The 16,425-nt window shown below is 42.1% G+C and overlaps 1 protein-coding gene across 1 annotated transcript; it reads right to left on the bottom strand.

The window, feature by feature from the left end:
* Positions 1 to 1,869: 1,869 nt before the first annotated feature.
* On the bottom strand, positions 1,870 to 15,237 carry LOC115041193 (sodium/potassium/calcium exchanger 1-like). The gene is made up of 8 exons (XM_029498522.1): positions 14,260 to 15,237; positions 10,041 to 10,202; positions 9,384 to 9,492; positions 5,355 to 5,494; positions 4,832 to 5,113; positions 4,219 to 4,308; positions 3,454 to 3,620; positions 1,870 to 2,119 (listed from the first exon to the last, which is right to left on the bottom strand). Exons 1-8 carry the CDS (start codon positions 15,235 to 15,237, stop codon positions 1,870 to 1,872), a joined length of 2,178 nt encoding a protein of 725 aa, XP_029354382.1.
* Between the last annotated feature and the right edge of the window lie 1,188 nt (positions 15,238 to 16,425).

The raw sequence follows: 16,425 nt of genomic DNA, 5'->3' as shown, positions 1-16,425 counted from the left end.
TTAACTCTATGTAGTCCCGATTGCCTATTAAACTTATCAGTTAAAAACGTATAAAAAGTATGGGAATGGTGGGAATAAAAACAAGTTGTGTTGTTATTATAATTATTCATTTATTCATCTTCTAAAATGCACAGCACCTATATGAATATCTATTGAATGCTTCCTTTTGATCTGACCTTAGAAAATTCAAACTGACTCTTCCTTTTTTGTTGTTGTTTATTTGACTTCATGTTATCTTTAATTAATTTTTTCAATTACTTTTATGTTCCTTTTTTGTTTGTTCACATTACAATTAATGTGTAAACTGTTTTCACTCAGTTTCAAAAGCACAAACGTTATTCTTGTGTTTCAACAGAACTGCATGCAGCTCCAGTTCACTGTTAAAAAAATAATTTATTGCAGCAAGGAGTTCAAATTTAAAATATTGACAGTTTGCCTATCAATAATACACGTTTGCACCCACTTCAATCCAACAACAGCATTTAACAAGACACTAACAGCTGATGCCAGTCCGATACACATTTACCTGACACACATACAAATCGCTGTTTCTCTCCACCACAGTTATATCGACACAACAATATACTGTCTCACACACAAAAAACGCCATTTTACACATTGAACATGAACAAATATTATTTTAAATGGTTGAAGAAAGAACAGGGTTTTAGGGATACAGTTGAGGAAATAATGACATACAAAACTGAAGTTGCATCCACTGAGTTTCAATTGCTGCACAGTGAATCTGGACCGTTCATGCTGGAAAATTGTAATTAATCTAAGTAAACTTGTGAATGTTCATGAAAAACCCCAAATCACTGCCGAAACAGTCAGTGGAGACAGTGGGCAAAAGTGTTGCATTAGTGATGATGTTTTATTGTTGGAATTATTTTCATATTTCCAGCAGCTACAATGATTTCAGAGAAAGTGGAATTGTTCTGCAAAAAAATAAAAAAATAAAAATAAAAATGAGGGTTTCCTTGTAGAACTGTGATTTCATGTAAATTTAAATAGGACCATGTTAATTCTCTCTTGCACAGTACAAATAATCACATATGTGAAACATTAATTGGTCTGACATGCATTGTAATGAAGATAAGTTAATGCACTTCATTTGCAGAAAACAGATTTTTTTTTTTTTTTTTTGAGCAGCCAAGTTGTTCTTTAAAAGTGTTATATCAACAGCTACATGGTGCAAAACACAGCAGCCGCAAAGACAAGTTGAGTATGCTATGACAACAGGGGTCAACCTCGGCATACAGCAACTGGAATGTGATAAACTCCAGCTTTTCTTTGGTGTCAATAATCATCTTTGATGGAAAACAGAACAGTGATGTATCTCAGTAGTTTAATAGATTTTTGGGCTTTATTATAAAATTCCAACAGACACAGTGCAACAACTTGCGTGGTGATAAGGTTTGGATTCAGAATAAGAGAAGCCAAGAATCCAACATCTGACGACTTAACTTTCTGATGAAGACTGATCACCTCTATGCCCACCCATGTCTGAAGAAATACATACTGGGAATGTAGCTGAAATAGGAGCTCATTTTGTACACCAGGACTGTGTTGTACGGGGTAAATACTGTATTATATTAAACGGGGAGTGATTCTAGAGTCAAGTTATTACAAAGTAGCTGCTGGAAAATGTTAAAGATTTTGGGAAGTTGTGCTGAGAGTGTATTTTTTGTTTAGCATCACTGCTTGTTTTGTTATGTGTTTCTACTCTGTGTCTACTCTGTGCCAGGTCAGCTTTTGACATTTTGGCCTTTGTAATATCTAATACATCCTACTTCCAGTGGGATCCAGCCTAGACATACTAGGTTATGCACAGCTGGTGTCAGTTGCTTTTAGCCTTGGCCCGTCAGCTCAGATTGAAACTGGGCAGATGAGGATACGATCCTCCAGCAGGACGCTGAGGACTAGGAACACAAAGTACAGTATGAACATGGTGAGTCCCAGCATTCGGCTCATCTTCCAGCGGCAGGCAGCGATGGAGATGATAACAAAGAGGAGCATGAGGAAGAGCAGCACGATGGCGCAGAACAGGCCGTTGGAGCTGACAGTTACCGGCTTGCCATTGTTCAACATCGTGTATATGAGCCATGGGACTGGCAGACTGGAAACAGAGAGGACAGATGTGTTCAGATAGCTTATAGCTCACATCACGTTGATGTGACCAGTGCATCATAAGAGAGTTAATATGAATCAAGCTGTGCCCTGGGCCCAGATAGCCCATTTCAAAAATACAATACTATCCAACACTTGATCTTTTAAAGGAAGTGAAACACAGTTCACCAACTCGAAACAGCTGAAAACTACCAACTCCTCCGGTACCAGGCTAGTCTACCAGTCTGTTAGTTTTTGGTCAAAACATTTAAACTTACATACATCTACATAAGATAGTATTTAAGTGAGTGACAAGAGAGAGTAAAGAGAGTAACAACTGCATTGTCTCTGCAGAACATCAGGGGTGATTCGACTAGTTGGGAATAACAAGACACACTCTATTGAAGTCTATGCAGAAATGACCCTTTTTCTCACTTGACCCCTTTCTGGTCTCAGTCTCTTTTTTCTTTTTCTTTTTCATCTGATTTGTCTTCACGGTTGATACTGATGCACTTTTAGTCTTGCAGCTAAATATTTCAGCGTGTGTGTGTGTATGCGACCATCACTGGAGGCCCATGCCATGTCATTATCTGTGCTTCCTGAATCTGTCATGAAAGCATTGCCCTGCAATGTGAATAAGTGACCATGGATGTTGCGTGGTGCATTAAGATTGGGGGAAAGGAGAGGAGGGTGGGGGGAGGTCAGAGGACTGCAGCCTACCTCGACCGAATGCCCCCTAAGCCCACCTCCGTCCATCCCCCAAGCTGTGGTGCATTAAAATCTTATGCTGGATATACGTTGTGTACCTAAATGTGCCTGTAAGTGTGTGGTGGGTGAAGACTGATATAGCTGCAATTTAGGAGGCAGGCAAGTGAGGGCCTGGTCTCCAGCCAGAGGGTCACTGGTGCGGCGGTCCAGGGGGCCCCAGGGAATTCTTCAATATAACATGATTAATTTTTTAAATGATGGTCCCATTTTCAGGAAAATAGACCATAAAGAAGGGGATGGATTAGGGTTAGGGTTACAGTGTGATTGACACAGTCATCTGCCTGACAATCAGGAGAGGATCTGATTTCGGTTTGCAAACTGGATGCTTCAAAACCGCAATCTATCTCAGGGGTTTGTCACTTGGTATTCACAGCTTAAATGTTATCACTACAAGAGCCATGTCTCCTGACTTTTATCAAACATTTAATTAGATAACTCAGCCTTTTCTTCATATGTAGCCTTTTCTTGTGAAAGAAAAGTGAGCTGTTGTAGAAGACCACAAGGGATTCTTTTGGGATGCTTTACCCATTTTTTTCCCACAATGACTGCTATAAGACAGGTACACCAGTTACTCACCCTACAGTGATATCAAAGATGTTACTGCCCACTGAACTGGACACTGCCATGTCCCCCAAACCTTTCCGCGCCACGATCACACTCGTGATCAGGTCAGGGATGGATGTTCCAGCCGCCAAGATGGTCAGGCCCATGATTTCCTCAGAAATGCCTATGGTCTCACCCACCTGTGCACAGGAAAATATGAAGACAGGTCATTCAACTGGGAGATTTCTGGAACATCCCCAATGAGATCCTAACATCTCTTCAACGTCTCATCAAATTAAACAGAATCCAGAGTTCATTAGTTTTCACTGTGAATATATAAAAATAGCCTTGTTGTGGCTGTGACCTCTCCAAATCACAAGGGCAGCACCATAAAATCTCAACATGCAATTTTTACACGAGCAATATGTAACGTCAGAATTAGAGAGCTTTAAAGGTGCTGGTAGGGAGTTCCTTCAATTTCCACTCCTTGCTGTGACTTCACATTAATTGTAAGGGAAACTGACTGCAACATTATGTAGTGTACACAGTTGATTTTCAGCAGAAGAACACACTTAAAGTGGGACTGTTAAATTTATGGAACCATCGTTCAGCAAATGCTCTCATTAGACATTGTTAATTATACCGAAATGGGCCAAATCTGTTTCAGTGCTCTTTTGTAAAACTTCAGTTATTTCCACCTTCACCAAAACCAAACATTTCCACATTGTGTACAAAAAAACATCACACTCACAGCAAACGTAAATCTTTGAAAATGTGACATGTGAAGTGCCGACCAACCTGATGAGCCCACCACACCATCAAGTAGGAGAACACTCCGATCCACAGGATGGAGCCGAGAAACGTCATCACAAAGTATCTCCTGGATTCCTGTTCAGAATAATCTAATTGTTAATTGGCACTGTAGTTTAATGAATGATTCATTTGCGAATCAAATGATCATTTTAGTTATTTTTTCATGTAAAAATGTCCAATAATTTGATAGTTTGAGGTTTTCATGTTTGACAGTCTACAACCTTTCCTCAACTACAGGAACCCGAGGCTCTGAGTTTTGGTTATATTAATGTTGGTTATAAAAACAACAACAACAAAAACACATTTATGGATGGACCAAATCATTGATTAAGAAAATAATAAGCAGATTAATGGAAGTCATCACTACTTGCAGGACTAACTGAAATAGTCCCTTTTTTTTTTCTTTTTTTTTTTATTTCTGTGACATTACCCTTTAATTCTCTTTGGCATTGGATTGGCTAACTGGATTGGATTACTTGGAATAGCCATTCATTTTCTTCTTGAAACCACTCGGAACAAACCAGGTTCACACCAGCTCAGGTGTGACGCAGATCAAATGAAAAGGTCTGTCGTGATTCTGAGTCTGGCTCACGCTCACCATGTTGCGAACATCAGGCAGCGTGAGCCACAGCGGGAACACGATGGGCAGCAGGAACAAATAGGTGGCCTGCTTGCGTCTGGTGTCTGGCCACTCCAAAGATAAGGGCTCATTCTCCTCCTCCGCATCCCCATTTTCCTCCTCCTCTTTGTTTCCATCGTTACTGTCATCATCATCATCATCGTCTTCACTCTCACCGGAGTCACTGCTTTCCTCCTCATCACTCTTGTCTTCATCGCTGCCCCCTGGGCCCTCTGATCCCCCCGCTGTTGCTGCTGCCGCCTGCAGCAGTGAAACAGACACAACATCCCTTGTACAAATAACAATATAATAAGCTCTTGTTGTTGTTTCTTGTAGTTTCTAGTCTAGAATTAAGTTCATTTTCTGGTGTGAATGTGCATCATGGAGAGTTGTTGAGTAAGCTGCTAGCAGTTTGTTTGCTGTCACCATGGACAGACAGACAACCACCTCTCAGATCGCATTAAATTTAATAAAATTTTAGAGATTAGGAAACAACGGTTACCTTTGTCTCATCTGGCGGGTTCGACTTCTTCTCAGTTGTGTCTTCTGTCTTCTGAGGCTGTGAGGTGGACGGCTCAGCGTCGCCTCCCCCAGGAGGACCAGTGGCGGCACTCTGCTCAGACTTTGGCTTCTGATCAGCATCTGGAGAAAGAGCAGGAAGACATAAACTGATGAGTGGCAATCTGAATTTGATACATACACACACACACACACACACACACACACACACACACACACACACACACACACACGCATGTCATAATGACCTTAGAGTTGAAGCTTATTTAACTGGAAATATATGTGTTTAACCCACTCACTGTCAAAGGAGCTTCCTCTGATGAGGAATATGGATAACTTCCTCTCACACAGTTTTAAAATTCTGCGACAGTGACAAATTGCTGTCTATTTCACACTTTCAGGAAAAAACAAATGTAAATTGTGTTGTTGAGTTTCAGGCAGAATTATTATGCTGCGTGGGCTGGGATGAAGAGCAAATAATTGGAGTGTTTGGAGGTAAACATGCTCCAGACATGGAGGAAAACTGATTCAAGCACACACACACAGACACAGTGTCCCATGTTAATCCTCGGGCTGATTGATACGGGCCTGTTGAGGCCTCTTCAGGCTTCCTGCCGCCTCACTTTGCTCTGCACCTCAGACTCTGAAGCACCTCATTACTCCACACTGTGACGTGCAAACACACAGACTGAGAGGCTCTGCTGATTGTGGAGAGCAATCTCCTTCTACCATTAACCCCTCTGACAATCAACAGACAGACAAACGGCCTCCTCTGGGTGCTGCACTGCCATCTGACAATGTAATCCACAAAGACCACAAATCATTCACAAAACATAAGACAACCTTGGTTACTTAGCTGTATTTTGTGCAATTATTAAATAGACAATATATTGTAAATAGACTCTATTTATAGGGCAGCCTCCACTTATGGGAGCTCATAAGAACAGTAAACATTCAAATCTATGTACAATGATTATGCTTGATTTATAATTTGTTTAGATTCACAAACGCACTTGCATATATAGAATAATATTGTGAAGGTTTCCCCCACGTGTTAACAGCTACAGCTCCACATGTTGCTGCTGCGCTTCATCTAGGCTATGAGTTTCCCCCTTCTTCCTGTCAGTTAGACTCATGAAGCTGAAATCAATCACATTTTCAAGCTGTGGGATTTTATTAATAAGTGGAACTGTGTACGTTTAGGAAAAGGTGTTAAACTCACCTTCAGGGAGGCACTGCTGGGACTTGCTATGCAATTTGCCCGTGACTGGGATGTTCAGAGGCTTTACTTTGTTTTTTGCTGAAATTCAGAGCGACAAAGCGACGGCTCGTACAAATTGCATGTGAGAGTTGAGAGATAATGTACATCTTTTTTTCACCATAAAACTCACACACTGGCCATTTTGTAAGAGACAAAAAGTCAAAAACTAAATCACAGCAAACTTTGCTTTGACTGAGCGCAAATGCCATTTAGAGGTTCAGAGGTAAATGACACCTGTCCTGTTTTTTCTTTAGTAGTGAATGGTAGTTTGGGTGTAGACTAAATCCTGGCACTTTAATCCTAACACTCATTAAAGGCAAATGTAGGATAATGTTAATATTTTCCTCTATTTTTCCTTTAATTTAGATTCCACAAATGAAAACATTATTTTATATGAAAGTACGCACAGATTTTGAAGCCATATCAACAACCAAATAGAGACATTTTACCAGAATTGAACATCTGACAGAATACTGTAATTATAACAGGATTTTTTTTCCCAAACAGCCGATGTGTGAAAAAGTCCAGTGATATTCACAACAACACAACAACATGCAGGCACAACCACATCGACATCAATCAGTTCAACATCCACAAAGCACCATCTAAAATAAACATGAGACAATCCAAAATTAGGCCAGGCACATTTCTGAGACGAACACCAACTAGGCTGGGCACGACAACAGCAGACACGCACACATCTTACCGTTTGTCTGCACTGACCCCTCCCCTCTGACGTTACCATTAAAGGATGTCTCTGTTTGAGATACACATCAGCATGAAAACCTGACCTCATTCATCTCATTTCACTCACATTCACCTACACATGCATGACAAATCAGATTTTAAAAATGCTGTTTAAGAAGGAAAGTTTGTTTAAACTACTGCGGATGAGAATGCCTCAAATCAACGTGAGCGTGTGCAGTCACAATAACACACAACAAGAAACAGTAAGACGACATCCTGTTACCCGCTCTTACCTCGTCTGGCTATTCTTGCGCTGGGGGTTTTAAGGGCCCCTCTAAGGGCTGCCTCTAGGATGGAAACCGACAGCACTGATTTTAACTTTTTGTTGTTGCATGCCTTCTGCTGATACAACAGCAAATTTTTTTCAGTCTATGTAACAGTTTGTGTAACAGAACCTTCTTGCTGTGAGGATCTCTTTTTGTTGGCCTGAACATATCCTCCCCTACTTCTCAGCACAGTTGTCCTGATAATTTTACAATACACATTTTAAAATGTTTGCCCTCACTTTTATGGTGTTGTGTTATGAGGTCGTGAAACCACCTCCCACCATCGTTGAGATCCTTGCTGTTACTTGAAATCCCATCTGTTCGGAGCGGCTTTTAGGTTGCTGACTCTCAGGCAGCATGTAGTCCTCTTTTGTCGACTGTACGTTATTCAGTGTTTTTGAATGATTTTATCTGATTGTATTCTTTGAATTGTGAATCACTTTTTTAAATAGTTCCAGCAAAAAGTGCCGTACATATTCATTTTGCTTGTTTGCTTGCCACTGCCCAACTGTGCCAGGACCAGATCGCCACTTGTTTCTGATAAGCTGTCTACATTCACCTTCAGAGAGAGATTTCCAAGATTTGATGCTGTACGTTTCAAGAAAACCAGAGGATGTATAGTGAGTTAAATTAATTCTGGTCCAGGTGCACTTCAGCTAAGTGGAGGCTTCCCCATGACAAATTTAAAGACTGAAAATATGCGTCAGAGAAAAATAAAAACCCGGAAAAACAATGTTCCAAAAAAGTGTCCTTTCAATGACTTTCAGCTGATTCTCAAAAAATTATCAGATTGCTGTGACTGGTGCCCTTGAATTACAATAAATTTTATCTGTTTTTATATTGGTCTTTTAATATGCTTTTGTACAACATTTGATGATCTCACGGTATCTGGCTGCATCAAATAATGCTCCTCTTTTGTCAGTCCAAATACTGTGTCACAGTTCAGACATCTAGTGCAGCACACTGGCTGCCATAATCTGTTGCAGCATGCATTAATCCATGGAGGAAAAAACAGATAAATAGTCACGTTTCCTTATCTGGAAGCCTAATTTAAGATGCTGACAGTAAACCAAAGTAGGGACAGTCAATCCAGCTGCATGGGGCCGGGGCCAACGCCGGTCTCCAGGTGGGGGTTGGGGGTGAGGGGGTCATTGCTAGTTTAGTTCCCTGGAGATAAAGAGCTTGGTCTGCTAGCACGCTGGTTTTTATCCAGCTTTTATTAGCCTATATTGAAAAGCTGATTAAGGATCAGCTGTGGCCAAGCGCGGCGAGAGCGAGGCACAGCAACCTGGTGAGTTTGAGGACGCTCTGAAGGTCGTAATGGTTCATCACGCCAGCTTGACTTACAGGAAGGGACAGGGAGGCAATGACCTGACTCACTGTATCCTATACCTGCAACAGTCATTGATTACCAAAGAGAAAATTATTCCATCAAGCTTTCAGTCACGATGATGATGAGTAATAATTTCATGATTTAATTATTAGTTATCATTATATTTATAGAATTTTATTATCGAGGCTTACATATTGTGAATAATTAGAGTCTTAATAACAAACCACAATCTGGTTGGGAGCAGATAAAATTGGGCCAATTTTACCCTGTGCTGTGGGTGTGACATTTCAAATTGTACAGGGACTTTAATAAATCCCACTATAGTTTTTCTTTAAACAGCTTCAACCCCAGGCTGAAGGTTTTAATCTTGTGACCGTGGAAGCCATTGTTGGTTCTGGTTATTACCCTCTGCCAAAGGGTCCAGTGTGTGGATCATCAGCTGAAAGATGGTGCTCCGCAGTGATGTGTTGTGGAGGGAGGCTGAGCTGCCACCTCGCTGCAGGACTGGACGTACCTGCAATTCAGCAGATAAACACATCGGGGGCCAATAAGAGACAATTTAATGTTAGCACTTTTTTTTACATAGCAAAAACAAGCCACTTACGATGACAAACTATGTGTGGATCTGACAAATGAAGAGTCAGTGAAGCAGCTGGACACACAGAAAACATTCATAGCTCCAGTTTGTGATTTGTCTCTCAGGAATCTTGATTGTTTTGAAAGCAAAAGAAACCATACTTGGATGTGAAAGTGGAGCTGAGGTCAAATGTTCAGGCCTTATCATACCATGTTCTTAAAAAACTAGTTAATAAAGATGAACTCTGAATAAGCAACATTATTAAGAAAGAGCGTATCATCGATGGGATTTCAGTCATTTCCATGGATTGAAAATGTTGGTGCAAAATAAATCTTAAATAAATAAATCTTCAATTTAAAGAACTTTTTGTGATGTGTATTACAAACGTGTCCACTGAGGTTGCAAGTGGAAGATTCTTTGGGATTAATTTACATTTGTCTGAAGATGCTGTCAGGAAAGAGCAACATTGAAAGGATTTTTCATACCCTGAGTCTTGCTTTGTCTTCCTGTGAATCTGATGGTCTGCTCCGTTGTGGGCTACCTGGAGGTGGTTCAGGTTCTGGTTTGGATTTATCTTCAGCTTTTGAGGCAGGAAGGGGAGCAGCAGCAGCAGCAGGAGGAGGAGGGGGCGGTTGAACTTCACTCTCCTGTAAATCAATGACAACCTGATCAGCTGGGAGGGCTTCAGATAAGGACACCTGTCAAAGGTCCATTATGTGTGAGTGTGAAAAAGAGAATTTCATGTCTTAAGGAGGGAAATGAGTGAGTACACCGGGGCGAAGGTTTGACAGGCAGCTGGATGCTAAAACATATCAGCATAATCCAAACTCTATTTGGCTTCAAATAAAAGCAAATTAGAGCTGCAACAACAAATTAATGAATTTATCGATTACTCGAATAGAAGGGCGAAACTTTGAGTTGAACATTGGTGGGATTGAGATTTCTACCTGTGAAACAGGTCAGATACGCTGTTTTGTGTTCGTGTTTTTGTTTTTTCTTAGTTTGGAAGCTTTGGATATGTGGTCAGCTGTACTATTTTCCATACTATTTTGAGGAATAAAAGAAAACTTGATCACATTGGGAACATAATATAGCATAACAACAGTAACCAAGGGGGGGGGGGGGGGGGGGGGTTTGTGAGTTTGACTGATAAAAAGAAATTCATGAAGCATTGCAACAGGACCATGAAATAAGTCATTAAATAGTGAAATAATTATATATAGTTTTACATTTCTGGATGGGTGCCATCACCTCCTTATTGCGGGTTGGCAACATTAACATATATATTTATATTTGTTATTTTATTATAAATATGATATATACTTTATTTATCCTGAGGGAAATTCACCTACATGCATCATTCACACAATAAGACACACAGAGACATGCTGCCTCACCTTTACACTGCAATGTGCTTTACTTCCCAACATGACAGACAAACAGCTCGTTTTTGTCGAGATTAGGTGATGAAAGGTTCACAAACACAAAATAGGCTCAGCAATGGGGACGTATATTGAATTGTATGCTGATACTTGTGGCACATGAGATTTTGTGCTAAAACAGCTGGTTAATATTCACACAGCTCCACTTTAGGGGATCAGACTCTGGGTCTTCTGTCCTCAGTCTCTCATTCACATGTGGCCGCTGGTCAGTGTGACCGGCCTGAGCATTCCCCTTTAAGGAGGTGGGCTTGTGGGTAATGTGTGACGTAGTCAGCACGTAGCCGTGTTGTGTTGTGTTGTGTGTACGCTTGCAGAAAAGCGTGTTTGTCCCTCTCTCCTGTGAATGGTGTGAGAAGTAACTCCAGCTGTAGCCTCTGTAGGCTTTATAGGCAGTGTGATGAAACTCCTAAAAGTCCTGTGTTGTGATGCTGAAGGAAGTAAAGAGCTGAATAAAGCCGGTCCATGTGTTCAACTACTCCGCCTTTCCTCTTAGCCCGGACTGCTAGTTACCATGGTTACCAGCGTCAACGAGACTCACTAACTCACTAATTCTCGCCTCCATTTTTGCCGTCATCCTGAATCTATGACAAGAAGTACAACCATAAAAGGAGGCAGAGGAGGAAGTAGACATGGAGCACACAGGACAGTCTATTCATCAAGGTGAATAGAAGAGACAGCAACACGAGGTAGCACACAGCACAACCAGCAGAGACCGGACCCCCCACAGACCACCCGGAGTTTGAGACTGTTTTTATAGTGTCCATATAAAATACGTTTTGTACAGATGAGAGACTAGACCCCCCCCAGAGATCTGACCCCTCCAGAGACTAGAGACCAGACCAGACGCCTCCAGAGACTAGTTCTTGTAGGGTCTCTTTAACTGAGCCATAAACATGTCTGTAGCAGAATCGCATCAGTGTGTTGTGTAATGACAATAAAGCTAATTTCCTTCCCTGTATTTCCTGAGGTATTTTTTTACACTTTTACTTAAATTATTTTTTAAGCGATTACTTTTGTACTTTTACTTAAGCAATATTCTTACTAAGCTACTTTTACTTGCTTTGGAGTAATATTTGACAAGGAGTATCTGTACTTTTACTCCAGTGGTGAAGTTGTGTAGTCTCTCAGCTCTGCTCTGCTTCATGAATCTTAAGGCCTTACTGCATATTCAACAGGTATCAACAGTTAATCATGCCCAAGCTATGGAATCTTGGTTAATATGATAAAAAAGCAAGCCTGATCTGACAACCAGTACTTGTGACCCGTTCAAATGGCAGCAAACCTCATTAAAGCCATCAGATGAAGGAAGGAGCACACACATGCTGGATGTGAACTTGAGGATGCAGCTGCTGACAGTTGAAATACTGAGACGCAGCTCTGCTTGTTAATCACAGACCTTTACTGCTCTCTGTCGGCGGCTGCTTTGTCTGCAGATGTGGCTCAAAAAATGTGCTTTTTAAAAATGCATTATTCCTTTGTTTTTTGTCTAAATTCAAAATGAAATGACGTCTACACACCGATGTTCCAGAAGCGAGACACAGAAAGTGATGGTGACATTTCTATCACTTCATTGGTGTGACACACTATCTGTGACACCTGGAGTCCTTTCTGTTCAGCATCATCAAAGGATTTTACACAAATACAGGCTGTCACCTGCTCAGACCCACAAATCACTATCCCTGTTTCACTGCATCTGAGCAGGCAACAGTCCCAACTGTGAGGAGATGAAAGGAGAGGAAATATTGTGTGTGTGGAGGGAAGTTGATGCCGTAACAACTGATCTGTACAGATTACTATTATGTGTGTATGAATGTTTTTGTTTGTCTGAAGTCAAAGAAGTTAAATATCTGTATCAATATCTGCTGGAGTTAATTCACAGCTCAGATCATTCTAGAGAACAATGCTTGTGTCAAGGCAGCACTGTGGAATAGTAGTTACCAGTGTTGCCCCACAACAAGAAGGTTGCAGGTTCGATTCCTGGGCCTGGAGCCTTTCTGTGTGGAGTTTACATGTTCTCCCCGTGCTTGTGTGGGTTTCCGCCAGGCACACTGATTTACTCCCTCCGTCCAAAGACATGCATGTTAGGTTCATTGGTGACTAAATTGTCTGTAGCTCTGAGTGTGAGTCTGAGTGGTTGTTCATCACAGATTGGCTCCAGCACCCGCCACAACCCGGAAACGGATAGGTGGCCGAAAATGAATGAATACTTGTTATTTTCTACTGTCATCAAAACACCAAAAGCCATTGATTTAGTGCAATTCTTGATCACTTCTCCATCACCTCTGTGTAACTCATCCCCCATCCAAATGATTCTTACTATGGATGTCCATCTTTAAAATCAGCTCAGAAAGTCATAGTTCATTCATCAGAAAGGCATAGAAAAGCTGGGCAGAGCAGCTTGGAGGAAATCCTATTCAAGTTTAGTTTTTTCAACAATTAGTGACTCAAAGTAAACTGATGTGCGTGTCTTCATGGTAATAAAAACCCATTGTGATAACTCGTATCAGACTTTGCAGAATTGGATAAGAAAGAACATACAATATCACCAGACTAACAATCAAATCTAGAGCCGTTCTGTGATTTAAAATTATCCTCCACAGTGGAGTTCTTCCATTCGCCAGTATGAAACAGTAGATTCGATTTTGCTGTGGTATTCACAAGTCAAAGAAAATATTATTTTGTGATGATTGATTTCAACCGAAGTAGAGACAAATTACAAAACATCACCAATCAATCTACTAGTGCTTTGATTAACCCATTTAATTTGTGGTCTATAAAACCAGTTTCAAATGTGTCATAAGGTTGTTGTGTATTGTTGGTGTTGTAATGCTACAGGTGCCCTTGCCTGGTGGATGTAAGGCACAACACAAGCCACAACCAAAGTTAGAATCATCATTTCAATTTCTTTTCTCCAGATCATGAAATCCAAAGCAATGATTCCAAGTGGTGTTGTACCACTTGTCACAATTGCAATATCTGACAAGAAAAATAATCATGATGTGATTTTATTTTTTGCTTCTTTTTTTTTGGCATATCGCAGTTTCCCTAAACTCAGATTTACTTGTTGAAATTGCTTAGTTTGTACCCCCAACAAGACGAAACACAGATATTGAGATTGGTGATGTATCCTCTGTATTTTACAAAAGCGAACACTGGCAGAGGTTTGTTTTCTACAACTCCAGAGTAAACACCGAGGAAATTTATTAGGACACTTTATATCTTCAAGCTTTTTTATCCCCACATGAATGTGAACTCAACTAACCTTCTCCGGCTCCTCTGCGGACCACACCTTGACGATACTCATGTGCTTGTTGACCTGGGTCTTGACCGCCTGCTCTATCTGACTGTTGAACTTCATGAAGCTCACATAGCTGATGTAGCCCAGCACCAGCAAGATGCTCTCCCACCAGATGATCATACTATCCAGGAAGAAGATGATGAGCATTATAAGGTCCAGGATATAGAACGTCACGTCTCTGAACAGGGGCCACCAGGTGAGGTGCAGCATCTCTCTGGAGAAAATGGCACACATGCCGATCACAAACAGGATGTTGAAGACAGCTGAGCCCACAATGGTGCCAATGCCCACGTTGCTGTGGGAGATGAAGACGCCGATCAGGGAAGTGAAGAGCTCAGGGGCAGAGCCGCCAGCTGCCATGAAGGTGGCCCCGGCCACATCGTCAGAAATGTCCATCTTCACAGTGATGACCTCCAGAGCAGGAACGAAGAATTCATCGCAGACAATGGCCAGGGCAACAAACATGTAGGTCATGCCGATAATGTGCAGTACCACCCAGCCTTGTTGTCGCTGCTCCACTGAGAAGATGTCTTCAGGGTATTCACCCTTCCTGCGAGGGGGAGGTGGGGGAGTTGCGGTGGTTGCAGGCAGTGGAGTTGGAGTTAAACTTGGAGGAGGTTTGGGGGTTTGAGGATCTACGTAGATACACTGTTCGATATCGGTCTTGTTGACGATGATCACCAGAGGAGGTTTATGACTCTCAGGTGAGACAACCTCCTCCTCCGTCTCATTGGATGCCATCACCTCCCGAATGCTGACTTCCAGAACCTCATCGACAGCTCCCTCTGCTCTGAGAGGGCCGTCCGTCTGTGCGGAGGCCCGCGGCTCTGATAGCCTGACTTTCAAAGTCAGAGTGTAGATGACACACAACAGCACACCTGAGATGTAGAAGAGTAGGCGACTGCGCCTCAGTCTCCTCCTCAGAGGCGAGTGCACGTTCATTGCCCTCGTGGTCTCGACTCCAAGCAGAAAGCTATGTCAGATGCATTGCTATTCTTTGATAGCTCCAGCACCGTTGTGTGGCGACACACCGCTGACAGAATAGAGACACACACTCGCGCACACAGTGTGTTTCATCTTTTACAGCTGGAGGCTGCAACCTGTGGATGGACTGAAAACAGAAAGCACACAGCTGACACTCACATCATGAATAAGTGTGTTTTTCTCTGCTTGCATGTGGCACATCTAGTGAGTAGAGGTTTGTCTTGTGGGGGGGGGATGCAAAGAGCCACCTGTTACTATGGCTACATAATCACACAGGCTTTGGCTTGACACAAATCAGAGTCCATTGAAAGCACATTAAACATGTTCAATCGGCGAGTGCCCCCCCCCCCCCCCCCCCAAATTAAACATTTTATTCGCCTCTAAAAACATATTTAGCGTGGGCTCTGCGCGTGCACAATAGGCTTCCTATAGAAAATGAATTATGCCCATCAGCAGAGCTGGAAGAGCTGTGTTCACACAACGGCGCGATCTCTCACTGAAAAATGGCGCGTTGAGCTTTAATTATGGAATAACTGAGACCGGTGCGGATTACCTAAGGCAAGGTCGACGCAAATTGTTGGTCCACAGTCTTTCACTAACTGAAAATAAGAAGAGGAGGAGAATAGAAGGCAAAAAGCTGATGTCTTACCTGTGCCGCTGGCCGCTCGGCCCCTCGCCGCTGCGCTGCTCACAGTCCCTCCAGCTGTGCGCAACGGACGCAGAGATGCTGACTCCGGTTTTTGGGGAGCTACAAGGGCGCACCGCATGTCAGGGCTTGACCGAGGCTCAGCATAATGCTGCTAAGAGGATTAGGAGCCAAACACTTCTCACCTTCCCTTTCACACATAACACTCTGTATCAATAAGCCAACATTCAAACTGCTGCGCTGCTGCGGGGTTTGGAGGGAGACCTTGGAGGCGCCTGTGAGCGGGGCGCTCTGTTTGGAGGCTCACAGGAGGAGTTTGGTCTTTAGTTTGGGTGGGGTCAGTGAAAGCCTCGTTTGTAGGATCGTGGATAAATGATGAATGTATCGGCGTTAAACAGTCATGGAAAAATGACTAATACGTCCAAATGTAAATCACCAAGGAGTTTGATGTGGATCAAGTGCTTGGTGTTACATTTACATTTCCCATGTCACATGGATTG

Source organism: Echeneis naucrates, chromosome 3, assembly GCF_900963305.1.
Source record: "Echeneis naucrates chromosome 3, fEcheNa1.1, whole genome shotgun sequence".
NCBI lineage: Eukaryota > Metazoa > Chordata > Actinopteri > Carangiformes > Echeneidae > Echeneis > Echeneis naucrates.
Note: the sequence above shows the minus strand (reverse complement) of the source record. Positions and strands in the feature narration are given on the sequence as shown.

Coding starts and splice junctions, on each gene's coding strand:
- LOC115041193 (XM_029498522.1), bottom strand. CDS start 15,237: ATGAACGTGCACTCGCCTCTGAGGAGGAGACTGAGGCGCAGTCGCCTA. Junction 10,203..14,259: donor CCGCAGAGGAGCCGGAGAAG/GTTAGTTGAGTT, acceptor ATTGATTTACAG/GAGAGTGAAGTTCAACCGCC. Junction 3,621..4,218: donor TGGTGTGGTGGGCTCATCAG/GTTGGTCGGCAC, acceptor TCCTGTGCACAG/GTGGGTGAGACCATAGGCAT.